General features: G+C 24.5%; 5 protein-coding genes across 6 annotated transcripts in view; 4 read left to right on the top strand and 1 right to left on the bottom strand.

Annotated features, from left to right (window-relative positions):
- The first annotated feature begins 7,097 nt into the window (after positions 1-7,097).
- LOC112591209 (cytochrome c oxidase assembly factor 4 homolog, mitochondrial) lies at positions 7,098-8,725 on the top strand. The gene is made up of 2 exons (XM_025334954.1): positions 7,098-7,269; positions 8,473-8,725. The coding sequence occupies exon 2, from the start codon at positions 8,492-8,494 to the stop codon at positions 8,699-8,701; it is 210 nt and encodes a 69-aa protein (XP_025190739.1). The 5' UTR covers positions 7,098-7,269; positions 8,473-8,491; the 3' UTR covers positions 8,702-8,725.
- Positions 8,674-9,215, top strand: LOC112591207 (peptidyl-tRNA hydrolase 2, mitochondrial-like). Its single transcript, XM_025334952.1, has one exon. The coding sequence runs from the start codon at positions 8,694-8,696 to the stop codon at positions 9,174-9,176; it is 483 nt and encodes a 160-aa protein (XP_025190737.1). The 5' UTR covers positions 8,674-8,693; the 3' UTR covers positions 9,177-9,215.
- Positions 9,216-11,385: 2,170 nt separating this feature from the next.
- Positions 11,386-13,683, top strand: LOC112591203 (hydroxyacylglutathione hydrolase, mitochondrial). Of its 2 annotated transcripts, XM_025334946.1 has the most exons (7): positions 11,386-11,559; positions 11,640-11,726; positions 11,795-12,020; positions 12,519-12,745; positions 13,097-13,200; positions 13,271-13,415; positions 13,481-13,683. In XM_025334946.1, the coding sequence occupies exons 2-7, from the start codon at positions 11,666-11,668 to the stop codon at positions 13,603-13,605; spliced, it is 888 nt and encodes a 295-aa protein (XP_025190731.1). In that variant the 5' UTR covers positions 11,386-11,559; positions 11,640-11,665; the 3' UTR covers positions 13,606-13,683. The 2 variants fall into 2 exon arrangements, with proteins under 2 accessions (XP_025190731.1, XP_025190732.1); XM_025334947.1 differs by lacking the exon at positions 11,640-11,726 and having other exon boundaries at positions 11,387-11,559.
- On the bottom strand, positions 13,628-16,729 carry LOC112591205 (non-histone protein 10). The gene is made up of 5 exons (XM_025334950.1): positions 16,393-16,729; positions 16,150-16,220; positions 15,980-16,085; positions 15,662-15,898; positions 13,628-13,836 (listed from the first exon to the last, which is right to left on the bottom strand). The coding sequence occupies exons 1-5, from the start codon at positions 16,552-16,554 to the stop codon at positions 13,723-13,725; spliced, it is 690 nt and encodes a 229-aa protein (XP_025190735.1). The 5' UTR covers positions 16,555-16,729; the 3' UTR covers positions 13,628-13,722.
- A 614-nt stretch (positions 16,730-17,343) lies between these two features.
- Positions 17,344-22,429, top strand: part of LOC112591196 — an 18,346-nt gene continuing 13,260 nt past the window's right edge. Inside the window, exon 1 of the mRNA XM_025334930.1 lies at positions 17,344-17,568. The gene's annotated coding sequence lies outside the window, so the exon portion shown is untranslated. The remainder of the gene's footprint in view (positions 17,569-22,429) is intronic.

Raw genomic sequence — 22,429 nt, 5'->3', positions numbered from 1 at the left:
ATGGGCAAGACACTTTTCGACCAAATTTTGAAAAAGGTCGATTTCCTTTTCGACCAAAAACGTACCCTTCCCTTTTCGGCCGATTTGCATTTCGACCAAAAAAAGTATTATTAAATAATAATTATAAGTCTTTATGTAGAAAAAATAATTTTTGTTAGTTATTTTAAAATATAGTAATAGGTTACAAATAAATAATGATAATAATTACATAATATAAGTCTTTATGTTATACATATCATAAAAAAAATATTAAAAAATGTATAATTTGTATAAAATACTAATAATAATATAATCATAGTATTCATACCTGTCATAATTCATTTTTTTTTACTCACTTTTGTTAGCACTGTTTAGGTTAGGTTGCTGGTTCACTACTTTTTAAAGTAGTTATTTGAAACCAACTTAACAAAATCATACCTACAAATATAAAAGTATACAAATATTTACTTTTAGGTAATTATAAAGCATAGCTATATACTGTATCTGTCGAGTTGTCCGTTATGATAATCCATGATGTATTTTTATATTATATTAAATTTTTTTTTTGGTCAAAATGTGAATCGACCTTTTTCAAAATTTGGTCGAAAAGTGAATCGGCCAAAAAGGGAAGGGTACGTTTTTGGTCGAAAACGGCCATGCCCATAAATATATTGTACTCGAACAACATTCAGTTTAAATATTACCCGAATAGAAATGTTAATTAGGTAGCCGAAATTAAGTGCAATTGTTAAGTCATAAAATTCCTAGTATCTACCTAAAATAGGCTGAAATTAAACAAACAATATGTTATAATATGTTAATTTGTTTACTTTAATTGCATAATATTTATTTTCATTTAAACAACTGCATTCCGTTATTCCTACAAACCTGCAATTTCCTGTAATCTGTATTAGATTGTCGCCGTGAAAATAAAACAATAATCCTGAGAAACACGACCTTTCTCCAACTTGAGCCAAGCTGCTAAACACATTTAAATAAAAAGAATAGTTAAGATATAGATATACTGATTATAATAAAAACTATTTGTTCTATTAATAGTTTACCACTGTTTATCTCGATGTACCCGGCTTGGTTATTATCTAAATTAGATATAACAATAGATAGGCATGTAATTATTTTATTAAATATTAGACATAGTTACTACAGGTACCAAGTTCATCACTGCGTCGAACAATGGTCCATAATGATTTTCTTTACGCGTTAAAATATGTACCCTATATTACTATTATTTATTACCTATGTAATTACAGATCTTCAAAAACAAGAAGTATAGTAATATAAAACTGAAAAACACTTAACTTTGAGCAGCTATAACTCATTAACGGTTAAATTCATAAAAAAATAGCCCTATTATTGTATGGAATTTAAAATATAGGTTGCCATTTGAAAATCAAAAGTTGATAGTGGTTTCACTATTAAATATAAGCTTAAAAAAATTTTTATATAATTCTAGAAAAGCATAAAACTAAACATTTTTAAATAATGAGTGTTCAAATGTTCAATGATAAAATAATCACCCTATATACCTTATACCACAATCAGGGTTGTTGGATGAAGAAAGTAGAAATATAAAGTTCCCTAAGCTTTAAACTTTTTAAGCTTCGATTATTCTATTAATGAAACTTATCATTTAGAAAGAATTATTAATTTGATTTTTATGATACAATTTAAATGATAGATCTGATTAAAAATGTATATTCAAATGTTTCGTTATCGATATTCTATTTAATTTCTAACTTAATATTTAGGTAAATTTTTAGAACTGGTAAATGATTTTACATTTTTCAATATAATTTCTTTTTTCAGAACTATTAGGTAAAAATTGTAATTCACAGAAAGAATTAAATAGTGAAATTCATCCAGAACGACCATATTTTCCGATTATCCGCCTTTTCCATCAACAATAGTTTCATTCTATGGTAATACATAATAATAGTCAATGATGATCATAATATCAAATTATTCACAGATTAAATCAATTTCTAGTTATATTACATTTTAAAAGTCAAACTACACATGGTTAGTTTAAATGCTTCAAATATTATATTAGTTTTATGTGGGCACCAATAGACTTAGTCTGTACTGTGTAGATCTATGTCAATACTAAGTATTATTTTGTAATAATCTTTATGAAACTAATCATGTACTCCAGAAAATAATTTAAAAATAAAGATTAATTTTTTTCAATAAATAAATTATTCAAAATCTGAATTTTATAATTTTTAAATATACTTAAATATTATACTTTTAAATTTTTGAGATTTTTTTGTAGTATTGATTATATTATTAAAATATGGTTATTAAATATATTTAAAAATTCAAAAAATCAAAATTTGAATAAATTCACTATTAAAGGAAACTTTGTGGTAAACATACTTGATGAATCACTGTTTTATTATACAAGGAATTTAAGTATTGAATAATTTACAATAATACGTCTATTATTAATATTCTCATTTGAGCTTCTGAATAAATCAGATCACATTTATTAAAAAAATATAAATACATTTTTTTCAATCATATCATTAATAATTTATAAAATTAAATTTGTTTATTTAGGTAAATAAAAAATTTGTAAAAGCTTCATGATTATAGTAAAATACATACGTCATATAAACAAATTTTATTTTTCGACAATCTTTTCCTAATTTAAAATAATTTTGTAAAATAAGTATTTTTATTTATTAAAAAAAAAATTTCTTAAAATTCTATATTATGGAATCTGTTTTAATTAGAACAATAAGCTTATATGATAAAATAGTTTATTAAAAAATAAAAAATAAATAATTAAATGAGATATCGTTAAAAATGATACTTAAAAGTAATACCATTATTTTAAAAAAACAAGGTAAAATTTTGAATATTTCTTAAAAACAAGATATTATTTACCTACTACATTGTTAAAATTTAAGATTGCATTTTATATGGACATATAGCATTAATATAATGCATTATATATACTTCATATTATAACAAATAAACCTTGGAGTATAACGTCTATTGACTATTATGATACATGAATAAATCACATAATATGATATACGACATGTAAATAAATGCATTTTTACCCTGTATGCACTCCTGTAATTGTCATTGAATGTCATATCGAAATGTGTCCCATTCCATTTATATCTTATATTATAGGCTACATCTTTCAATAAAAATTTAAAAATAATGCTCTGGAATTTCTTTGAATTATCATAACAAACATTTAAATATCATAAAAATTATAAGTAAATACCTATATTATGTATATTATAATTTATATAACAGTATTATACAGTAAACTTAGATACAATTTGCAATTATACACTATGAAGTAAATGATATAGTCGTTACAGAGATCTTTCCTAAGTGAAGCCTTCATGAGCCTTTAAATTCTAAGTCTAAAAAATAAAGAAATTTGTCTTAATTTATGTATGAATTTATACTTTTATCTATGATACACATGTAAATTCTTATACTATTTATCGTTCACAAAAATAACTTTTACTGTATAAAATAGAGTAAAGACGTTTCTAATAGTTATAGGTGTTAATTTTTATTACTCATAAATCATAATTCATTGAAAACTGTTGTAAAAACAATTTTTAAGGAGTTTTTAGTAGGCAATTTAATTTTTTTTTATATTAACATAAAACTAATATTTTTACGATAAATTAAAATATATATATTAAAGTAATTTACTAATTTACAAGTAGGTAAATAGTTTAATATCAGTATATCACAATTAATTTTCTTCTTACTCACTAAATAAAAAAATTATTCAAAACACAATATGTTTACCAAAATAAACAATAATATAATAAAATAATAAATAATAGGTATAGAAGAAAATTTAACCACATATAATTCAACAAAATCATAAATATATTATATTTTTTAATTAAAAAAACCTAATAAAAAATATTTAAAACTCCATAGTTGAAATTTAAAATGCATTCATGACATTTAAATAAAATACTTACCTAAATCCTGGGGTAACATTGAGGGGAAGGCTAGAGTATTCATTTATCCAATCCTAAATTTTAAAATATCTTCGGGTCCACATTACGTGCTGTGATCAATAGAATTATTTGTGGGGAGGGGGTAGCAAAGCGGGTCCCTGTCCGATTTTAAAAGCAGCCCGGCGTTCTTGTAAAGTATTCGAATAAATATATTCAAATACGTATTTTGAATACTTTTATTTATATTTTTTTATCCATTAAAAAATACTTTTTTTCGAACAATAAAAATAGTTTCAAATCTATAATAAGACATTTTTCTGTTATTAATTGGGCAGATTATAAATCATGAATATTAATTTTATAGTTTTATTCATAAAACGAAATATAATGCAATAACCATTTGTAAAAATTTTATATCGATGTATTATAAATTATTATATTTGTATTAATTATTACCTATACCTAATAGTTAATTCCAACCATTTCAAAACTGATAAAAACTACAAGAAAAAAAAGTTTTCTTATAGTATTCGAATACTTTTTCAAACATTCGTATATATATTCTGAATACTTTAATTCTCATTTATTTGAATACGTATTCCGAATAAAAAATAAAAGTGTTCTTTACAAGACAGCATCTTGGTTATCGCTATTTAATTATTATTGGTAGAAATATCGACCCTATTTTATATTTCCTAAAACATTATATATTAGGAATGACCAGTGGCGCACCCAAAGGGGGGCTTTGGGGCTTAAGCCCCCCCCCCCCCCCAAAAAAAAAAAAAAATTTTTTCATTAAAATTATAAGTTATTATAGCAAATATTATAGTATAACAAATAACAATGATAAACGATAATGTTATATTTTAAAATTTTACCATGTTAGATACACACATATATATAATGAATAAAAATAGTTCAATATTACGCGATAAGGTTTGTGGGAATCGCCGATTTCTTATTTCGTTGAAAATTAGTTTTAGATTTATAGATATTAGCGAGAACCTAGCGATTATGTAGGATCAACTTTGATTGGTAACTATACGATAACAATGATAGTTATGACTTTCGACTGTCTGTCGTGGCATGAAAAACTCGTTTAGATAATTCAGTCTGTTCGATTTTTTTTTAGTGATAGCTTTGTCGAATGTGCTTATGTGTATACAAAAGTTGAGTTAAAATGAGTCAAAAACGAAAGAAACCTGAAGTTAGTACTAGTAGTACTCTTCTTAATTATATTAGTATTAAATCAAAAATTTCAACAATCAATGAACCGCCCCCAGTCCTCAAAAAATTTCTACATTACGTCGAATTAAAACCTATCTCCGAAATACAACATTCACGTTTAAATGGTCTGGCAAATCTTCACATATATCGAGAAATACAAATTAAAGAATCCGAAGTATTAACAGTTCTTTCTGAAAAAGGACCCAGGAAACTTAAATTTTAAATTGATTTAGTTATAAATATAATTATAAATGTTAAATACATAATAATATATAACATTATATGGTGATAGTAAATAAATGTGATTATTTAAAAATTAGTTTTAATTGTTTACTTGTGTGTAATTATTAAGTTCCCCCCCCCCCCCAAACAAAAATTCTGGGTGCACGCCTGGGAATGACATTATTGTCATGATGATAAATTTATTAAAAGTATTGATTATAGAATAGTCAAATCTATAATCAATAGTTATAAATTATTAATAATTATTAATAGTTGGAATAATGTAAAATGTAATGTATTTTTAAGTATAACCAATACAACGGAAAATTTTAAAATACACTGCAGCTCTTCGAAAATCAATTTTCTTGGGTATCCCCACTCGATACTCTGCCACAGAGATCGGTTCTACTATGGCGGAATGTCTCTTGAAGATCCGAAGAATTGCTATACCTTGTGTTTCATCGTTTGACAGTGGACTGTGGACAGGATCTGTATGTAAGTAAATTGGTGTGTTTATTGTGAAAGGAAAAGAACATTATAATAGGTATAATGGTCAGTAAAAAAACAATAATAACATCAAATGTAATACCTAATGATAATCAGTAATCACAAATAATTGTATAGCTTAATGCTTAATTACATAGTTGACTAAATATATTTTAATCTATAATTTTGTTATTTAATCGTAAGTTAACAGATTTTTAAATAAAATAAAGTACAAAATATTCGCTACTTTATACTTGTTAATTATATTGTTAGTTAATAAAAAATGTTTCGTTATTAAAATTAGAAAAAAATTATCTAAATTATAAAATATGGCATATGCAGTGTTAAGAAAACTTTGGTTAAAAAGGAAAGTACCTACCTATGTGGTTTTGAGCGTAACGTGAGATTTTTTTTAAGTTATCTATTTAAATCGGTCTACATTTTTACCACCTCTGTTGAAAACTGAAATAATGCTACTGCCTACAATCTAGGTACATCAACAGGCTCAGAAAACTCAGATAGTCAACAGATTTACGCAAGTGCTAATGTTCATCGTGAATGACGTACACTTTGATTTATAAATTTAGAGTTACACATATTCACACATTTCCAATTCCAACACAGTAAATATTATGTAAACATAAAAGTAAAATACAATTTTTATAACTTAATGTGTTTAATTTTTTTTTTAAGTATTTCTAACAAATTTTTTACGGTTACCTAGTTGTATTGTTTTTTGTTTCTGTTGTTATTTTATTGGTAATATAATAAAAAAATCAGAAACATTCGATGTTTGGTATATAAAAATTAAATAAATTAGAATTTTTTTATAATTTATCTTGTAGTCAGTAAATTTAATATTGTTACTACGATATATCAATAGACAACATTAGAATCCTTCTATTGATTAATATATCGGAAAATAATTATCTAAACATACGTTTTTATAAGGCTCACAACAATTCTCAACAGTATTTCAAATTGTAAGAAAAGAATACCGACAAATTGAAACGTTAATTTTAAATTAAAATAATATATATTCATGAAATTATTAAATTGGAAATTTAAAAATATTTACAATCCTACCAATACCATGGTTTATTTTAGTTTGTGGTAATGGTAACAAAAAACAATTTAATATCAAAATAAATTGTTATCGCTTATCATTTTAAAACAGTAGTGAATAGTGATTAGTGATTCGATCTTATAATTTTGTTAAGTAGTAAGCAGGTATTTATTTTAAAAATTAGTTTGGTACCGATATTCATATTAAATATTAACTATTAAACTTCAAATTAATCATAGTATAAGCAGATAAGCAGAATGAGCCTAATGGTACTTAATTACAGAATTTAAAATCTATTTAAATTTGGAATTTAAATTTTTAGTAAGTATATTTGTAATTTGTATATATTAAATTATGTTATACAGCACTAGTACCTTTGTTTATTATTATATACCTAATTTCCCTAAGGAAAAGTGCTGGATAAACTTTTTAAAAATAATAATATCTGTCAATGTCTTAAAATCTACCACTTATTTTATTCATATTAAAGTAAGAAATAAAATGAAATTACTTCAATAAACTATCTATATATAAATTATTATTTATTATTATTCGCTTATCTCTTCTGAATCACTTAACCAATTAGCACCAACATTTATATTCATATTCCTTGAAACAAGAGAGTGAGTTTTTCAACTTGTATAGGGCTATATAGTGCTTCATACAGGAATAATGTTTTAGAACATAAAAACTAAACATTTTTATTTATAAAAATAAATGAAATTTATATTATATAAGCATAAAAATAATAATGAATGTTCGTAGCTTATAAACTCAACAACTTTGGCCTGGTATGGTGCGATGGTCAGCTTTGGCCATTAATCAGCTGGCGTCGCTAGCTCTCGAATGGGTGACCACCTGAGTTCTTAGTGACGAATCCATTGCATACACACATATACCCACGTATTCCAACTCTACTAACCAAACCTTACACAAAAATACCTATTGTTCCTATGCACAGCTAATGGCCTTAGTTGTCAATAATCAAGATCAATAAAAAAAAAAACTCAACAACTATTCAATTGGTTATAATAAAAATTTTAGGTTAAATTTTATATATTATATGTATTCAACAAAAATACTATAATACATTAAAATGAATTGCAATTGATACTTCTAACATAGTAACATTTCCATTAAAATATATGTGTTATTGCTCTTTTATATGAAATATATCAAACACAATTTCATGTTTAAAATGTTTATAGCTTAGATCAGATTACTAATTATTTATGAATCTATACAAGCTCAATATTTATTACTATTATTTACATCATGGTATTGTGCTTAATATTCTAAACATTTTATTTGTTTTTTTTTTTATGTTATTTATTACTACATACTACATTCACTATATATAATTATTATTATCTGAAATGAATATTGAATTTTATATATTAATTCAATAAATTACTTTTTATTATTAAGTTTGTATCTTAGATAAAATATTTAATATAAGTACATGTCCATTAAGTATTTAAAATAATAATATTTAGCTTAAATAATTTAAGATCATTTTTTTAGGTTAAATCTGAGTACTGAAATGCACCCTAAAGGAGAGTCCAGCCAAACAAAGGATGATATTGATTTATTAGACGAGTTACTAAATAAAACTAACTGTGCTCACCTACATTATAAAGTTCAAGACTGCATAGCCACAACAAAAGACTGGAGAAAGTGTCAAGCTGAAGTGAAAGAATTTAAATTGTGTATTGAAAAAAATCAAAAACTTGCAAATAAAAACAATGTTTGATATTTCTAATCATGAATTCATTACTCCATTTGTTGTCGGTCTTCTGATTGGCACAGGAGCTTCATATGGATATCGCAACATTCGACCACTACTTTCTGGTCCATTAAATACACTTTCTTTGCATAATAAACTTGTATTGGTAGTTAGAAATGATTTGGGAATGACTAAAGGTAAAATAGCAGCTCAATGTTCCCATGCTTCTGTTGAATGTTATAAAGCGGCAATGCAACATAAACCTCAAATGGCAAAAATGTGGCTAATGACTGGACAGAAGAAGGTTGTAGTTAGTATAAAAAGTGGTTCAAAAGGTCTTGAAGAATTGTCAAAGGTTGCAAAATCCCATAAAGTGCTTTCTTGCATTGTTTATGACGCTGGAGCAACTCAAGTCAAATCAGGAACACCTACTGTAATAGGCATTGGGCCAGCTAACTCTGATGTTATTGACCAGATTACTGGCCACTTAAAATTAATTTAAGTTATAGAATTTCAATATAGTATTTTATTTTTAAAAATATTCATTTTGTTTATTATTTAATTAACTGTCACTCACATTAGTCATATGACATGTATATTATTATTTTATTAAAAATATTAATAATTTTTCTAGTTGGTAAAAATATTTAAGATTTCTGTCTTATAATTCTTATGAATTAATGATTGCTATATTGCATTTTAAAATTAATCAAAGTATGCTTTAAAAATAGTAAAATATAAAATAATATAATTTTATCTTTCAAAACGTTCTATGAAATATTATTAATTGAAACTACATGTTTTATATTTATTTTGTGTGTTATCATTCTACAATAATAGATATTGGCTCCATGCACATTTCTATAAAATATTTAGCACACTTATTTAGTGTCATTCGAGTACCTTTTCACTGTAAATCTTTTAATATAAATATTTTTTTAAATACAAATTTTAAAATAAATTACTAATAATACAAATAAATAATTGTTCAAAAATAAAAATATACAAATTCAAATTTAAACAGCTATAAATTTATAAAATAATCTGCAATGTGCATAGCTACTAAATAAAATATTTTTAAGTCATAAATACTCTTATTCAAATCATAATATTATGTAAGTACCTTTTTTAAAACTCTGGAAATTCTCTTTTTTTTTATAATCAAGAAATATTTAATGTTTATAATGCTTTTAAGAGTATTTTGAAATCAAATTTCAACTTTAATAATAATTCTAAAACATTTTATATTAATATAATCATTTATAGTTACAACATTATTAATAATTGTTAAAGTTAGTAAAATTATTTATAATTGTATTACTAAAAACAACAGTTATTATATTGTAGCATTTTATTGTGTACCTACAAATTCAAAATTCCCTCTTACAGCTATAGCAATATTGTCTATAGATCTTCAGTTACCTACAATTGCACTGTTGATTTTTACAATCAATTTAATAATCCGTCAACGACTATTTTACTATTCAGCAATCATTCTACATTTCTACCTTCCAACCCCATTTTTTTGCGAATCCTGAGATACAATTCAAATATTCTATCATTAAACCATGAATCCATATAATATGATTAATAGATTTAAAACTGATTTCTATAGATGCATTGAGATTTTATTTTACATTGGTGCAAAATTAACTTCATAAAACTTTCTTTTAATTTATAATTTTTAATAAGTAAAATGTTTTTAAATAAACTTGATATTTAGTGTATCTAAATATTAGGTAAACAATTTGAAGTATTTCAAGTTGTTTGTATACCTGTTTTTTTTTAGTTATAATAAATACACCATTTTACTAAGATTTGTTGTGTAGAAACTTAGATACCAAGATGCCAACATATTGATGGTAACGTTAAATCCAATTACTGTTTCACAATTATTTAAAACAAATATTATAATAAATAGTAGAAGGTATACAAATCTTTTTAGCTCAAATTATTGACATAAGAATAAATTTAAAACTCATAAAAATACCATAGAACTTATGGAAAGATAAATGTTGGTGTAAAATAAAGAACTGATACCTACTTGAGAACTGTTTGTCTGAATTAAGAATCAAATTTGATTAAATAATTTATAAATTCCATAATCCCTTTTAATTATTATTGTAAAATATAATAATTATGCATTGTGTAACTGTGACATGTTATATTATATTGACCATTCCAATCACTTATAATATTTAACCAAGTTAATTAGTGTTTTTTTATTTCTTGAAGCTTTTTTTTTTAAAAATTGCTGGATATTTTTTGAAGAAAAATTAAATAAAACTGAAGTAATAAATCATAAAAACAAATTATAATTGATCAGTGATTTTTATATTTTAAATTAAAACGCGTATGGTTAACACCTTAAAGAAAAGATGATATGGTAGTGCAACACTAACACATTGTTGCTTATAGGGTATCGCCCTTTTGAATTGTGATTTTATGTTTCATTACTCTTTAGTAGGTATGATGCATATTGCATACTTAATAGTATATAATAAATACTAAATAGTAATAGCACAGAATAATTATAGGTATTACAGAATATTTTGTGATAATATTACATATTATAAAAAAAAATAATGTACAGTAAACTAAATCATTAATAATAATAAATATATACTCCAAAGTCCAAACATAATGATAACACTTATCATTTTATATAATATCAGAAAATTCTGCATTTAAATATTAATATTTAATAATATAGGTAATATAGGTATATAGATTATAATAAACTAGAAAGTTTCAAAAAATCATAACATTGTTAATAAGTTCATGAATAGTATTTGCGTAAATATTCATTATTTTTTGATCTTACAGAAGTAAAATTTATTTATTACAATACCACAAGTTTGCTAATTTGAAATAAAACATCATTGGTAAGCTTATTAGTTTTGGTTTAATTCATAATTTCTTCTTTTTTTTTTTTTTTTTTTAATCATGATACATGGTATTTCAGTTTTTCATGATTAATAACTTTTAATAATGTTCATTAAAGTTTTATCCACATTACCAAGTGTAATGATAAAGAAATCTTCATTTCTATGTAAGAAATTTCATAGTGTTTAAGAAGATTAAAATTAAAGATGTTAATATTTATAGATACTTATTTAGTTCACAGGCCTTTAACTACAATGCATAGCAATATCATAACGAAGGAGTTTGGGAAATTTAAAGTACAAGTGCTTCCAGCATTATCAGATAATTTTATGTATTTATTAATTGATAATAGTTCAAAAGAAGCTGCTATTGTTGATCCTGTAGCACCTGATGTGGTTTGGGATGCAGTCCGTAAAGAAAATGTTAAATTAACAACTGTACTTACAACACACCATCATTGGTAATATAATTAAAGAGTTATTATTATACTTTTCTGAATGTTATATGGTGTTTCATTGTGGTAGGTATCTAACTAAAATGAATAATTTTACATAATTATTTACAATATTCATTAATGCTTGTTTTCTAAAAATATTTTCTAATTAACAAATAAAAAAATTTACAAAATATTATTTGATAGTTATAAATTTATAAATTTTATTTATTCTTTGCTCATTTCTATTCTTTTTGATTATTGACCTTTCAATTAAAATATTATTATATTTATTTTTAAGATATTATTTTATAAATGTGATAAATATTTATTTTTAACCAAAGACAGTTTTTTTATAGTCCTGGTTAGGTTGTTTGCCAAAATGTATTGTTAAATTTAAGTTCAAAGTTCAATGTTAATTTTCAAAGCAATATCATGATTCAATGAGTTTAATTTATTGTTGTGAATTCCAATGTGTGATTTAAAATGTCAATTAAATACAATTTTAATTTCAACTATTACTAGGGATCACGCTGGTGGCAACAAAGAACTTATTAACAGCAATACCAATGATCAATTGACTGTTATTGGAGGTGATGACCGAATTGATGGTCTTACAATTATGATTGATACACATGGAGTAGATGTTCAATTGGGATCATTGAATATTAAATGTTTATGCACACCTTGTCACACCACAGGACACGTTTGCTATTATGTTAATGAAGAGCAAAATGGTGTTGTTTTTACAGGTTATTTTTATTGTATGATTTATCAAAATATCAAAACCAAACTAAGTATTTTAAAAAGTATTTTTTTTACATAGGTGTTAATAATTTTTTAGTTTTTATGTGTTATGTTTTTATCTATAACTTAATTCATTATTAAAACCACTAGTTAATTTTGGATTCGATTAAATATCTACCGTTATTGTTTTTATTCCATTTTAATATATTATGTCATGTTAGTTACTTTTCATTTAAAACTATAGATTTAAATTATATTATTGATCAAGTATTTTGATTAAGCAGAAGATAGAAGTAAAGATGATGTTAGCTATGAATACAGCTTCTAATTTTTAATTTTTTTTGTATTATTTCTAGGAGATACATTATTCTTAGGAGGTTGCGGTAGATTTTTCGAAGGTACTGCAACACAAATGTATAAAGCATTAATTAAAATATTATCACAATTACCTGACAGCACTGTAAGAAAATAAACTTTATACTAATATCATCACATGCATAACACTACTAACTTCTAAGATATCATTACAGGCTGTGTTTTGTGGACATGAATATGCCATTCAAAATTTGAAGTTTGGTTTGCATGTTGAACCATCTAACCAACATATATTGAGTAAATTAGAGAATATTGAAGCCAAACGAAAAATAAAAGAGCCAAGTGTTCCATCAACTATTGGTAAAAATGAGTTTTTTTAATGTTAAGAATTATTTGATCATATAGTGTTGTTTTTTTAAATTTAGGTTTAGAAAAGCTGATTAATCCATTCATGAGAGTAGAAAATGAATCAGTTCAAAAATTTACTCAAACAATTGGTGAACCAATTAACACAATGAAAATGTTGAGAGATTTGAAAAACAATTTTTAAAAAATAATACTTATTTTATTACAATAATACATTCTTGTATAAATTGTTCGTTAATAATACATTGGACATACAAACATAGACATTTGAACTTACAATTTAAATAATACATAATAAAACTTATCGAGATGAGAAATTAGATGTTTGAACTGCATTTATAGATTTATTAAATGTGTATTCTTCCATATCTGCAGCATATTTTTCTTTAGATTTCTCGTACATATCATAATAAACCTAAAAAAAATAATAATATTCATAACTACATTCTTTAATATTGTTGCATTTTAATCATTATAAAACTATAACAGATATTAATTTAAAAAAACATGGTAGGGGATCTATTAATTAAATTTATGGAAATTTTTTTTTTACATGATTATGAATATGGTTTAAAAGTTGAGGCATTGTTGCACTAATACAACTGTAGGTCATTTAGTAAAATATTTAAAATAAAACAATTTTGTTGAAAATTATAAATATTTTTTAATAATAAAATTATTAATTTTCATTTATGAAAAATCTTATAATGTGATATCAAACAACATAATTTTTTCTCAAATGACCAAATGCTAAAATTCTTGTTTTAAATATTAAAAATATAATTTCATACTTTATTTTTTAAATTATATTATAAAATAAGGAATGTTAATTTATTATATCAGAAACTTAATTAAATATAACTGTATGTAAATGTAACAGAACAATTTTTAATTCAAATTTATTTAATTTTAAAACAATTATATTTTACATTGATTGTAAAAAGATTTTCCAAAATAATACATAAATAATGCTTTAAGTTCTGTCTTCTGAGCTTTGGCTATAAACTATTAACAGCTAAATTGTTTATGATATTTTAAAATAAAGAAGTACAAATTTAAATGTTATACAAAAATAAAGTATTCAAAGATTAATTTACTAATAATTTTTTTAAATTCACCCATTAGTTAAAAATTGAAATAATCAGTGTTTATCTATACCTAAAGTTTGATTTAAAAAAAAAAATATGTATTTCTGAACCAAATTGTTATTACTCATTGGAGTATGAATATTAATTTAAGTTACCTAGACACACAAAATCAATTACATAATTATTTTTAAAATTACTTATAAAAAATAATTTGTATTATTATATTTTGTAACTACTGAAGTCAAATGAAACAAGAAGGAAAAATATAAGTGAATAATATAATTTATAGACTAAATCTAAAAATTAAAAATTTAAATATCAATAAAAAATTAAAAACAAAAACATGGTTCTCATTTGAGAACACCAATTCACAGACGTGTTTAGTTAAGAGAGTGTACAATAAATATTTAATAGAGAAAAAAGGAACATATAAAGGAAATTAATTTTTTATTTAGCCAGGCAAAACACTGAAATAAAATAGAAAAGCAAAGTAAAAGAATTCACTTCATCTGCCAGAAATTTCCTTAAAATGTATAAATTAGAAGTATGTTTTTGATTCGAAATAGAAGATAAGTTCAAAGTTTTTTGGATAAGAAAGTAATCACGAGGACAGTCAGTTCTGAGGATAAATTATGATGTAAAACTTAGAAATTAAAGATTAATCATTCTATTATAAGCAATTCTAGTAATAGATGGAACCAAAATGACAGAACTATATTTAATTATAAAGCTAAGAAAAAGAGCCCATTACATGATGTTTTCTCATATAACATAGTTTTAAAGTATGTTTTTTAAGACTATAAACGATACTATATACTATTTTAAGTTATAGTAATGATAGGTTTTCCTATAGTGTTTAGCATCAACTACTGCTTTGGACATAGTATGCATCTAGCGTTACTCCCCCCCTCCCCACCAATGCTGTGCTGTTTCACTTTTTGATCATTCTTTTATATACAATAAAAATGTAAAAATTTCAGTTACATATAAGCATTATTCAAAGACACTGGAGACATCAAATGGCTTCATTAAAACTCAATTTATTCTAGATATTTAAAATATATGCAATTGGCTAACCCGAGCTAAGATATGATAATATAGGATTAATAACAAACATGTTAAATACTTAAACATAAAATTGTTTTTACATACTTTTTTATCATTATGTTCCATAGTATTCCAAGTTATTGCTAGTCGTTTTGTAAGGTCTTGTTTTGTAGGTTCTCCTTCACCTGACATAATGATTTGATCAAGTACAATTGGCCTTTGTTCTTGACAAAACCTAAAGAATGGATTTGCTGGTCTTTTGGGTAAATTAGGATCTTTCTTCTCAGTAGATTTCATGTTCAAATTCTTTTTTCCATTTGGTGTTTCTACTGTTCCTTGATTCTTTATAAATAAATAATATTAAATTAAAATTGTATTATACTTATAATACTTATAATTGTAATATATTATAAACAGTATTACTTTTAAATTAACTGTTTCGGGTAAAGGTAAATCAGTTCCTAGATCTATTTTCAAATCAGCTTCTCTCCAGTTGTCTTTATGCGTATCCAATCGATCCATAATAAACCTGAAAAAGTATCAGTTAATTTTAATAGTGATTTATGATTATTTGACAGAATAAAAATATATACTTTCGTTCCAACCGGATCCGTCTTAATTGTTTTGTGACTTGATGTATCCTGTGCACTAGACGTTCGTTGTCCTTAAACACATAGATTACATACATAAAAAATCAACAGACAAAAGATGTACTACTGAAGCAGAATTGTATACAAAAGATTTACACCCCGGTAATATGAGTGGTAGAAATAAGTTTTGCCTAAACTATGGACTACAATACGTATAAAAGGGAAGGCACCATCTAAGCATTTTACCTGCTGTATAAATTCGCATCGTTCCAAGAGAGCCAAAAAATGCCGCTTGTACAGCTTTTGCTTGTTTTTGCGGGGTTCGTTCACTTTCACATCTGCCGAGGCCGACAGTGCCGGTGTCACCGAAGTGACAGTGGCCAAAGTCTCATGGTCGGATTTTTCCATCGATAACTATCGAGTCATGACAACAGTAACGATAAAATGTCAGTTTGTCACGTAAATAAAAGGTACAGTTAACAACAAACAATAGTAATGAATAATAATACCATTCAGTTAATACTCAATAGATCGTAATAATTATTTATTATTAATTAAACGTTTATGTCGTTCATCACTCGTTTACGGATTATCACGATATATACGAACCGCCGCTGAAACTTACCAACGTTTTATCAAGTCGATATCGACTGATACGTGATAAAGCAGCTGTGTTTTCATGACAATATATTTTCGTGCCCACGATAACGATTACGCGGCTGGAACACAAAATTCGGCCGTAGCCCCATAGTAAGTCGTACACGTATGTCCTATATCATATTGTTATATGTTATTTTTCGTGCGGTAAACGTTTTATGAAACACTGATCGACGTAGCTGCTGTTTTTTGCCCCACTGAGCCAACAGCTGTAATCGCCGCAGTACTGCCGCGCTGTATGCTTCGTGCACTGTGTATATTGTTTCATTTCGATTATAACTTATGACTATTAATTCCGTTTCTCCACTCAAACAGTAAAAATTTAACGATCTGCACAGTAGCCGATTGTACACACGCGTACACCCGCGCATGTTATTACTCTCATTTACTGTTATTTTGTTATACGTTACTTTAGTACTTTACAGTCTACACTTGTTTCACCCTGTCTCACGATTTCTTTAAACTGTTTTGTTTTTCGCTTATCCCCCCAGTGTAAATATATATATATATTTTTTATACACATATATATATTTGGCGAAATATATAGTAACGACATAAAAATTTTGAATCCCGATTTATCAAAATATTAATGATATACTATCGTCTATAAGACACGGTCACGCGTTAAATAGTAACCCAAGTCGCCTGCTGAAATATATTGCGATACAATAAAATAGTGGATTATATAAATATCAATAATTCGCGTTCAAATCATTACGCATCCGAGATTCAAAAATGTTCTTCGACTGGGGTTTCTAGCAAAAGGTAAGCTATATTCATTCCTCGTATCCCGTTTTAATTTGCTGTTATTAAATAAATTCAATAAATAAATAAGGGTAGAGCGTAAATACCTACTCAGATTGTATTCTGTTTGGTTCGATTGAAAATTAACCACAAATTGTTTATATCATTTATTATTGGTAACTAGGTGAACTGACTATCATAAGAACAGTTCTTGTTTAGTGGGTTGATGAAATTATGTAACTATTAGTTAAATATTACACAAATTTGATGTACCGACTTATTGTTATAATTTGTATTATAGTATGCGTACTTAATTAAAGCACCTGCACTTATTTGTATTACAATATAATGTAATTAACTCTGGTCTCTGATAGTCAGTCATCTGATATTTTGATATTACCTATTATTTATCATAGGTAGTTAACCTACCTATTTAGTTACATAGTATGATCTTTAATATATGTAGGTATTAGGGATAGTATATTATCGCGTGTTCTAAATTATTTAAGGAGTTGTTTTCCAATTATTGTCAACATTTTTTAAATAATTATCTGACTTTGTCTTAATCTGCTTACTTATTCATTTATAATAAATACTTAAGTATACACAATTAGAAATTATATAAATAAATAAAATACTTTTTTAATAGATTAATATAACTTTCTAATGAATGCATACAGATTGCATTTAATATACTGGTTAAAGTATTAAAATATTAAGCAGTTATAATTTCAATATTATAATTTATAATTCATTTGAAATTCAGAAGTCTTGTGTCAAAGTTTAAAATTTTAGAAGATATTAGCATTTGTACACTATTTATTTTCTCTTTGATGTTTTAACCAATATATCAAATTTAAGTTTGAATTATTTTTCAATTAGATTTAATATTACTTATTTAAGTGAATTGACCTATTAGATATTTCAATTTTAAAGCAGCCAATGAGTTTTTTAAAAGCCGATGAAGTGCCCTAGATAATATTCTTTCTGATTTGATAATAGGTAAATTAATTCTGTTATTTAAGTTATTTATATATAAGTAATTTTAATTTCATCAATTTGTTGTATTGCACATAGGTTAGAAAGACAATATAAATAGTGGGTTGAGTGCTGACTCCTATAAAAGTACTTATTTTTTAATAAAAATTCGATAATTTATTATCATAAATAGTATTATATATTAGTTACTCAATTACTGCTGTAAAGATAGGTTCACATTTAAGTATGCTTTATTTATTAACAGTATTATTTAGTACCTATAAATTACAATGTTAGTTTAAATTTATTTTTTGATAATGAAATATAATTTGAAAGAATGTGATTCCTTAGACCAGCGGTTCCCAAACTTTTTTTTCCGCGGTGCCCTTTTAGAGGCACCAAGTTAGCCACGGTGCCCTACTGTATATAACATGAAAAAAAGTACTCATTGAAAACCAATGAAATGTGGACCGCGGTGCACAGTTTGGAAACCGCTGCATTAGACTATAAGGTTAAAGCAAAAAATCATTCCTTTTTAGAGTATAACTAATGTAACATAATTAAAATTATATTTTTCTAATAATAAAATATTAAATAATGTTTTACCAAACATAAAAATTAATATTCCGATTTTAATTTAAACTTAGTCTTTTATTATATTATTATTATTATAGCCATAAGCTATTATACCAAATAAGCACCTGCCCTTTAATGTATTATTTAAACAAAAACCAACCTTTTTATGATTAATAATTTTAATAACCAATACTTTAACACTTAATCTTGATGATAAAATTAAAATTATTTGTTGAAATTAAAATATTCAATTTAAGTACAGAGTTTATTTTTTAATATAATTATTAGGTCCAAGATATCAATTTATAATTAGGTGTATATAAAAATTATTGCTTACATTATCATTTAAACAAGAAGAATGCTTATAGAATATTTATATTTGTTTGTATTATATTATCAAAGATTATTTTATTGGCTATAATTAACTTCTGATTAAATAAGTTAAATAGGTATTATAATATTCTACATACAATTTTTTTTTCTTGTAATTTTAGATAAAATATAAAATTTTTTGTACAAACACACACAAAAAAAAAACTATTTTTTCTATTCTCGTGTATAAGTTACAATAATCATACCTATATTATTCAACATTTATACTTTTACAGATTAGAAATTTAGCACTGATAATACATCAAGGAGGTCATATTTTTTTTTAACATTTGTAGAATTTTATTATCTTGAAAATGGTAGTTTAAAAAAAATAATTTATCAAAATTGTAAAAATTTTGAATTTTAAAGTTTTTAATTTTTTTAAGTAATTGGTTATCTTAACATTTTGTAACTACTAAAAATTAATAATATTCTATTACCTTAATAATCTTAAATAATATAATATTTTTATAATAAAATGAGACTAAGTTTTGTTTGGATTATGAAATAATATATTTATTAATATTTACAAATATTACAAGACTGTCGTCTCCTTGAAAATATTTTAATAAATAATATGTTTATACAAATGTAACAAACTCTCAATATAGCATATTTTTTTATCGGTTCCTTGAAATTAATTATACAGTGATATCTGTATTGTATTATATAATACTATTTAGTGAATTAGTATATTATTAATTTGATACTATATTGAAAAATGCAGTTAATATTAACAAAAAGAAATTAATTTTATATTGTCGGGCTTAAAAATTTATTTAAATTGACCTCTATTCAAGTATCTAAACTCTACAAATGATTCCATAAATAAGTATATTATCATTCAAATCCTTTCATTTACTATTAATTTCTTTATACCTAGCCAATACAACTTGCTGACTGAAAAGAAAATGGCCCAGAGACTTTTAATCAAATAATTATTTATACACAATTTTATTGAAAAAATAATAAGTTAATTACTTGAACTCAGATTCAAAAGTTTGCAAACATCAAGATCAAATTACACCAGCTCTTTATATGTAATTAAAATACTAAATCACTGTTTATATTTTAACATAAAAAAAATTTAGTAAACATCATTGCAAAATAACAAAACTGATAGGTACAATAGGTATATGATACATGTATTAAAATATTTCAGACTATAATATATTAATATCTATATTGAAATATGATTCCTATGTATTACTTTCTTTATTTAAAAATGCAATAATTTAAAAAATTCAGTTAATTTTGGCACTTAACAACTGTAACTGTTGATTTAAAAAAAAAGTTCTTAGACTATGAGATTATGAGATTTTTTTCAATATAATATTATCGTTTTCAGACTACTATTTAAAAAAAATATATAAACGATGGCCAATTGCCAATAGAAACTGGACAAGTTATATCTACCTGAAAATTTATTTCAATATAAATGAAGAAATAAATCCTTACCAAAAATTAGATTTTATTACCTACTGCTTGCAATACCTAAGGCTTAGTTTTAATTTCTAATAATTTTGTAATTCATATGTTGAACAATTAATTTGGAATGATAGCAACTTTCTCACAAAAGAATATTTTAATTTTCTAGGATATTATGCTGAGTATTAAATGGTTTTTATTTTTATTTTTTAAATAGTCATATAAAATGTGTATGTATTGAATCTGGGTCCTTATTCCATTAAATATTAAACAAATTATATTTCCAACAAAATTATATTATTTTAAAATCGTATTTTTTTAATATACTTAAGATACAATTGAAAAATTAGTTTATAATTTTTTACAAAATCGTAAAGCTTGCAAACAGGAAAAAAAAATCAATAATACATTAATATAACCTAACCCGTAGTTTCGTAAGGTTACGTGCGCAAACAAAATAAAAACTAGACGAGACTTCTAAACTGCCATTACTCAATTGTTTTGAACTTGGAAAACTTATTAGACCACTGAAATGTGCATTAAATTATTGTTGACCAGAATTAAAATGAAACTTAAAAATATTCTGAAACTATACTGCATACAAATGTGGTTATTAGATATTATGGTGACGGCAATCAATAATTAAAGATAATTAAAAAAATTGAAACTGAATCATTACGTCGATTACTGCTTTCTAGGTATTATATAGAAATAACTAATAAGTAATTCGCACACGAAAATATTTCCAAACTATTAATCAACTTGTAAAACCGGATAAAATCGACAAATGTTTGGTTATACTTTAAATCATTTTTGATAAAATTGTTAAATACTCTAAATATTGTAATATTTTTATTTCTTTATTTATATCTATACTTTAAATAAGTGTAATTTACCAAGAATGCCCCACGAGTTCTTAACAAACCACTTACGGATGGCTCAGTGGTAATACAAACTTTTGTTTTTAAAATGGTACCCTCCCCTTTTTTATTTTTTAAATTATTGAGGATATATATAATTAATTTTCATGTATTTAAATCAAAATTTGAACTAGTGACTTCCAAATTATTAAACTTTAAGTATAAAGGATAATCGTTCGTGTCCATAGTCATAGTCCGGATGCCGCCGAATCTCTTATCTAACCTTTTTCGTAAATATAAACAATTATCGATTGTTGGTGTTTCGGGTTGACGCAGACCATTTTCCTTTTTACTTAAGAGTTTAATAAATCATTTAGAAACCACTCGCTCGAATTTTGATTCATCAATATTAAAAAATTATATCTATTCAACAATTATTTATAGAAAAAAAAATGGGGGTTGCCATTTGACATACAGTGGTTTGTAAGCCTTAAGTCAGTTAAATGATACAAATATTTCAAGTATTCGAAAATATGATCAAGTGTATATAAAAAATTTAAAAATCAGATTTTGAATAATTCCATTATCAAAGAAAAAAAGAAGTGGATGTCCTTGGCGAATTATTCTGTATAAGAAACATATAGAGACATAATTTAAAATATGCTCCC

Source organism: Melanaphis sacchari, unplaced genomic scaffold, assembly GCF_002803265.2.
Source record: "Melanaphis sacchari strain LSU unplaced genomic scaffold, SCAv2.0 Contig12_pilon_pilon, whole genome shotgun sequence".
NCBI lineage: Eukaryota > Metazoa > Arthropoda > Insecta > Hemiptera > Aphididae > Melanaphis > Melanaphis sacchari.
The sequence above is the reverse complement of the archived record's forward strand: the minus strand, read 5'-3'. Positions and strand labels throughout refer to the sequence as shown.

What these genes read in the sequence shown, in the direction of transcription:
- LOC112591209 (XM_025334954.1), top strand. Translation starts at nt 8,492, where the DNA reads ATGCACCCTAAAGGAGAGTCCAGCCAAACAAAGGATGATATTGATTTA.
- LOC112591207 (XM_025334952.1), top strand. Translation starts at nt 8,694, where the DNA reads ATGTTTGATATTTCTAATCATGAATTCATTACTCCATTTGTTGTCGGT.
- LOC112591203 (XM_025334946.1), top strand. Translation starts at nt 11,666, where the DNA reads ATGTTCATTAAAGTTTTATCCACATTACCAAGTGTAATGATAAAGAAA. An exon ending in AAATGGTGTTGTTTTTACAG is followed by an intron (nt 12,746 to 13,096) that starts GTTATTTTTATT and finishes TATTATTTCTAG; the next exon opens with GAGATACATTATTCTTAGGA. An exon ending in AAGTGTTCCATCAACTATTG is followed by an intron (nt 13,416 to 13,480) that starts GTAAAAATGAGT and finishes TTTTAAATTTAG; the next exon opens with GTTTAGAAAAGCTGATTAAT.
- LOC112591205 (XM_025334950.1), bottom strand. Translation starts at nt 16,554, where the DNA reads ATGGAAAAATCCGACCATGAGACTTTGGCCACTGTCACTTCGGTGACA. An exon ending in CGGATCCGGTTGGAACGAAA is followed by an intron (nt 16,086 to 16,149) that starts GTATATATTTTT and finishes ATACTTTTTCAG; the next exon opens with GTTTATTATGGATCGATTGG. An exon ending in CCGAAACAGTTAATTTAAAA is followed by an intron (nt 15,899 to 15,979) that starts GTAATACTGTTT and finishes TTATTTATAAAG; the next exon opens with AATCAAGGAACAGTAGAAAC.